This window comes from Triticum dicoccoides, chromosome 2A (genome assembly GCF_002162155.2).
Source record: "Triticum dicoccoides isolate Atlit2015 ecotype Zavitan chromosome 2A, WEW_v2.0, whole genome shotgun sequence".
NCBI lineage: Eukaryota > Viridiplantae > Streptophyta > Magnoliopsida > Poales > Poaceae > Triticum > Triticum dicoccoides.
The window spans coordinates 694370170-694376558 of record NC_041382.1 but is presented as its reverse complement, the minus strand read 5'-3'; the positions used below and the strand labels follow the sequence as shown (position 1 = coordinate 694376558).

Sequence of the window (6389 nt, the reverse complement as noted above, 5' to 3'; positions counted from 1 at the left end):
GAGAGTTCCTGGTGGGAAAATAATCGTGTGTGTGGAAAGTCGAAAACTAGTCACTCCTCTGCTACTACTTCGTTTAGGCGATAGCACTATCAGATTCAGCTACCAATAACATTGCAGTATATATAGCGGGATAATGTGGTTTACGGTACGGGCGAACTGAACAAAACCAAAGCAACAGACAGCTTCATTCACAACGTAATCCGAATTTCACATCACTTGACCAAAAAACGAAGGACCAAACGCCTTATTTCGCATCATATATTACTTGGCCACATCTTTCCTGATGCAGCTCCCGTATAGACGTACTCAGTATGGCGGGTCGTCGTAGTTGCCGCCAGGGGAGTAGCTGCAAACAGCCACGGTGTCGTTGCTGCCGCGGCAGGTGCGGCAGGCGCAGCCGAGCTCTCGCGTGGTGTTCCGCACCACCAACTTGTAGGACCCGCATTCCTTGCCGGGCGCGCACGCGTTGGCGCCGTGGTCGTACCACCGCCGCTCGTACACCCACGAGCCGGTGGCGGCGGCGCCCTCTTGTTTCCCGCTGCCCCAGTACCTGTTCCGCGCGTAGATCGGCGGGATGTACTTTGGCGGCTCCAGCTTGCAGCGGGCGGCGAGCTGGGCCGCGTACCGCTTGGCGTCCTGCCCCAGCATCCAGTTCCACTCCAGGGGTGCCACGCCCACCTCGCGGCGCGCGTCGTTGTGCCCCTGCAGGAACTGGAACGCCACGGGCACTCTAGGGGCCGCGACGGTGACGCCATTGTTGTCGTTAATGCTGGCTGATGCCAGTGACGGTGAGACCAGTGCAAGCAACAAGATGGCGAGGCAGATGGAAGGAGACATGGTCGTCTGTTGCATCTGTGACTCTGAGCTCGGTTGATTTGGTGAAGTTTGAGAGGAATTGACGTGATTATATAGGCCAGCACGGCGTTAACTTGCAGAAGCGTTTTGGAGGCAAGTGTGCTGCGTATGCGTCAGTTTGGACTTCGGAGAATTTACATGAAGCGTTCATCTCCGAGTAGTCAATGGCATTCATTAGTACCAACATCACATACTTCCTTCTCAAAAGGAGTACTGATATAGGACAACACGAGGGGTTAACTTGCACAAGCGTATGCGTCAGTTTCGAATTCGGAGAATTAACATGAAGCGCTCATCTCCCAGTAATTAATGGCGCTCACTGCTAGTACCGATAATTAACAGGTTAGCCGTTTTGCATGTACTACGTACGGCTTCCTTCTCCCTGATATATACTTGCACAACAGACCTTCCTTTCCTACACACAAAAGTAAAAAATGTGAGGACAAATGAAATAAATTTGTTCGCCTGTTGAACATTTCTTAAACATTCCGTTTCTCGTAAGAGACTTTCGCCGAGTAGGGCATTTTGGAGACCGAGCTCCATATGAAGGACTTAATTTTGAGAACTCCAAATTTCAAACTTTTCAGTTTCAAAAACATCTGAAAAAATACACATGTATACAGGGAAGTAATGTGTACGTGTGCAAAATTTCATGATTATATACATTGAATTGCAAGCTGCAAAAAAACAAAAAAAAATCATGGACTTTGAGGATAAAAAGTACACATATGTTAGAAGAGCCACCGATTTGTTTTTTTTAGCTCTCATTTTAATCTATTTCGACCTGAAATTTTACACATGTATAATATGGCTCTAGGTATATGTGTATTTTTTTCAGAATTTTTTGAAACTAAAAAGTTTGAATTTTGAACTTTTCAGATTAAGGCCTCCATGGAGCTCGGCTTTCATTTGGCATTTTCTTTTATTTAGAGAAAAGGCCAAAGCCCGACTTTATAAATAAAGCCACATGGCAGCGTCACGAATACCCAAGGTTCACACAGTCTCAGAAACACAAAGAGAAGTTAAATAGGCCCAAATTCCTAACGAAACAGGCAGCTGCCAAACACGGCACGCAGGCCGGGGAGAGAAGGAGACCTAATCCCGCAAACTACAGCACCAGGCTTATACGCCATGATTCGTCTCGGAGATCTGAGAGGTTGAAGCCCGAATTTTGGCGATGAGCAGGTCCAGGGCGTCCCGATCTGGCTCCTTAGTCAATAATCTCCACTGCTGCAAGAATATACATGATTTGAAAAGAACGTCAGCAGGCTTAGATGGGAAGGTAAGTTTAATAGTAAATTTGTTTCTAATGGTCCAAAGAGCCCAACATAAGGCTCCCAAGCCAACCCAGAATACCCTCTTGGTGACCCCTACTAGAGATTTGGCTAGGGTTCTAGTGTCTGCGAAAGAGGAGGGATCCCAGGAGACCCGAAGCCATGATCTTACGCAAGACCAAACTAATTTGGCAAGAACACAGTTGAAAAAGATGTGATTAGAGTTTTCCAAAGCCCCACACAAGTTACAGAATTCCGAGCCCGGCCCATTGCGTTTTTTGATCTGATCAGCAGAAGGAAGGCGACCTCGGAAGGCTTGCCAGAGGAAAATCTTAATCTTAGGAGGGACCTTAGATTTCCAAATACAAGAGAAGCAAGCCGAAGTAGTACCACCAATGAGTCTAGAATACAACGATTTGACCGAGAATAGCCCAGAGGCCGAAAGTGGCCAAACCACAGAGTCAGCCTCCTCCGAGAGCACAGTGAAGAGGGCAGAAAGACTTTGCCATTCTTCCAACTCTTCAGGAGACAGGGCCCGACGAAAAGCCAAGTCCCAATTATTAGCAGCCACCTCCGCGATGGAGATTTGCGGATTGGGGCAATAAGAGAACAGAACCGGAAAGCTAACAGCCAGGGGAGCATCCCCGGACCACCAATCTAACCAAAAACGAACAGCAGACCCATTACCCACACAAAACTTAATGTGCTCCAAAAAATTCGGCCGAACTTTAACAAGGGCTTTTCAAAACTGCGAACCACGCCGCGCAGGGGCAAACATAGGGTTGGAGTTAGGAAAATATTTAGCCTTAAGAATCGAAAACCACAGCACATCGGCCCCAACCGTCATAATTTTCCACCACCACTTAATGAGCAGACAAATATTCATCACCCGAGTATTAATAATGCCTAACCCCCCAAGGTTTTTAGGCTTGCACATAAGCTGCCACTTAACCAACCTATACTTCCTTTTGTTATCTGCAGAATTCCAATAAAAGCCACCCCTATGTTTGTCGAAGTCAGCATGCACACCATCCGTGAGACGGTAAAAGCCCATAAGGAACAACGGGAGAGAGGATAAGCAAGAATTGATTAGAGCCACTTTGCCAGCATTGGTATTATACCTACCCCTCCAAGGAAGCACCCTATTCCCCACTTTAGCAACCACCGGAGCGAAGTCTTTCGCGTGAAGCAGACCAGGAGAGATAGGAAGACCTAAATATTTGAAAGGAAAGGAACCTAAGGAGCAGTTGAGGAGTCTGGCCACCCGCAAGGCCTCCGCCCGGTCAACCCCCGTCACCATAACCTTACTCTTGGTGAAATTGATCTTAAGACCAGAAACAACTTCGAAGCACAACAGAATAAATTTCAGATTGGCAATACAGGCATTGTCCAACTCTACCAAGATGATTGTGTCATCCGCATATTGCAAATGAGAGACCCCTTCCGGAAGTAGGTGAGAGACCACAGGAATAATGTGTCCACATCAAGCCGCTTTGGAGAGCATACAGGAGAAAGCGTCAGCCACAAAGTTGAAAAGAACAGGGGAGGCCGGATCCCCTTGGCGGAGGCCCCTCCCATTCGCAAAGAAGTTGCTAATAGCGCCACTTACGGCAACTGCAGTATGGCCACCCGAGACCAACTGCATGATACGGTGAACATAGGCACCGTCGAAACCTTTGGCAAGAAGAATCTGCCTGAGAAAAGACCAGCTAACCGAGTCATACGCTTTTTCGAAGTCTAGTTTGAGAATGATAGCTTTGGATTTCCGCACATGGAGGTCATGAACTATCTCATGAAGGAAGAGAATGCCATCTAAAATAAAGCTCCCTTTGATAAAAGCAGATTGGAAGGGACTGATAACTCTGTGAGCTACCGGAGACAGCCGGTTCGCAAATCCTTTGGAAGGGAACTTGGCAAAGTTGTTAATCAACGCTATAGGCCGGAATTGGAAAATGACATCAGCACCCTTAACCTTAGGGATCAGGGATATAACAGCATAGTTCAGGCGAGAGATGTCGACAGTACCAAGACAAAAACCCTGAATAACGTTACACACCAACTGTTTCAACTGGGGCCAAAATTTCCGAAAGAAAGGGATGGAGAAGCCATCAGGCCCGGAAGCAGCATTAGTATTGGCAGAATTAACCACATCCCAGATTTCCTGATCGGAGAGCGGAATCATCAAGGAAGCATTCTCCTTAGGAGAAATTTTAAGACCAGAACTCCAGAGGTGGGGGAGATGGACAGGCCCGATGGAGGTTTAGCCCCTAACAGAGACGAAAAGAAGTCCACCACGTGAGCCATAATCACAGATTGGTATGTAGAGCGCATACCATTAATCAATAGGCTATTAATCTCACAACGCCTACGCCTACCGTTTGCAATCGCAAAGAAATAAGCAGTAGGAGCGTCTCCTTTGAGAGTCCAATTGAGGGTGCCCCTCTGACGCCAGTAAATCTCAGCCTGATGATGCAGCTGCAGAAGAGCGGCCTCCAGATTATAGCGAACAGCCCAACCATCATCCGAGAGCCCAATAGAGTCCGCAGTACGATCCAGCTCCAGGATCTGATTTTCAAGGAAGGCTTTGGAGCGGCGATCCTCCGCCGCATGGTTACGCGACCAGCCTCTAAGAAATTTTCGTAAAGCATAGGCACATGACTGCCAATCATCCAGAGGGCCAAAAGAGCGGGGGTTGTGAGAGAGGGATTGGGAGATTTTCGCCGCAACCATGTCAACAAAGCCATCAACAGACAGCCAAGAAGCATCAAACTGAAATCTAGTCGGAGGTCTATTGCGAATGGAACCATCATCCAGAATCAAGGGGGTGTGGTCTGACCCCACAATACATTTAGCTACAAGAGAGGACCTAGGAAACAAGGCATCCCAACTGGGACATAGGAAGACACGATCAAGCACGGATCTGATAGGGTTCGCCTGATGATTAGACCAAGTAAAGCGGCCCCCCCCCCCCGAGGAAGCTCCCGAATGGCGTTGACACTAATAAAGTCGTTAAAAGCATTGGCTAAAGACGAGGAAAAATTATCATTATTCTTGTCAAGAGGGCATCGTAGAAGATTAAAGTCTCCCCCAATCTCCGTCGGGAGAGAACAGGACTCAAGCTTGATCGAAAGTTCATCAAGGAAAAGGTGCGAAAAGGAGTGATCCGTGGGCCCATAAACAACTATAAATTCACAGAGGGCATTCATAGATCTATGCGAGAGAACAACACTAGCCCAATAAAACCCATGATCAAAAGCAACAAAGTCAAAAATATCCTTATTAGAACCGATCAGAATCCCACCAGAATGGCCCGAAGCCGGTAAAGACTGCCACTGAAATCTATCCATACCCACGATAGCAGAAAGCTCACTGGGGGTAAAGGAATCCTTAAACGTTTCAACCAGCCCCACAAAGTCAATAGAGTTAGAACGAACCAAATCTTTCAGTTGGTCACGGCGCCCCCTAGCACCGAACCCTCTAATATTCCAGAATAAGGCCCTCATTTATACGAAAGGTTCTTGATACGGAGGCTCGACCTGCTGGGGGCCACACAGGTTTTAGATCATTTATTAGTACCCCTCTTAGCAAGGCAGGATGAGGATGAGGGCTGGCCACTACCAGCACCCGAAGCCTCCCCCACAACACAACCAGCATCCGCCACCCGCGAGGCAACAGCCTCTTTGGCTTTCGCAATGGTAGCTTGGGCCAATTCATTAGCCCGAATAATAGCAAGGAGCGAACTGGGAGAGCCAACAGAAGTATCAACCACCAAACCCACGTCCGACATAATGTTTAAAAGATGATCATCAGACATCGAAGGTAAAACCACCCGAACCGGAGAAACAGCGACCGATGGGGATGGGAAGGTACCTGGGGGAGGGAGGTCCTTCGCCGCAGCCCGCTTCTCCGCCCTTTCCAGAATCGAGCCACCAGAATGTGAAACCCGCCTACCTTTGCGGGCCGTGGACACCGGGGAGCGGATAGCAGGCGACCGCGCAGCAGGAGAGCCAGCGTGGGGGCCCGAGCGGGACATGGAGCCCAGATCATGATCAAGACGCCGACAGATCCCCGTCATAGATTGCTTCGAGCCCGAGGAGGTCTGGCTCTTAGCCGAGTACTTGCGAACTGAGGATTTCTTCTTCGAGGGGTGTTGTGATTCCATCATATCACGAGCAGGAGAGCCAGGGAGATCTTCAATACCCGAACGAGTGGGGGAGATAGGGCGAGCCGGGAGGTTGGAGCATGCAGCAGACACAGGAG

General features: G+C 48.6%; 1 protein-coding gene across 1 annotated transcript; it reads right to left on the bottom strand.

Moving 5' to 3' along the window:
• Positions 1–306: 306 nt before the first annotated feature.
• On the bottom strand, positions 307–837 carry LOC119351925 (pathogenesis-related protein PRMS-like). Its single transcript, XM_037618697.1, has 2 exons — positions 581–837; positions 307–538 (listed from the first exon to the last, which is right to left on the bottom strand). The coding sequence occupies exons 1-2, from the start codon at positions 835–837 to the stop codon at positions 307–309; spliced, it is 489 nt and encodes a 162-aa protein (XP_037474594.1).
• Positions 838–6389: the final 5552 nt, after the last annotated feature.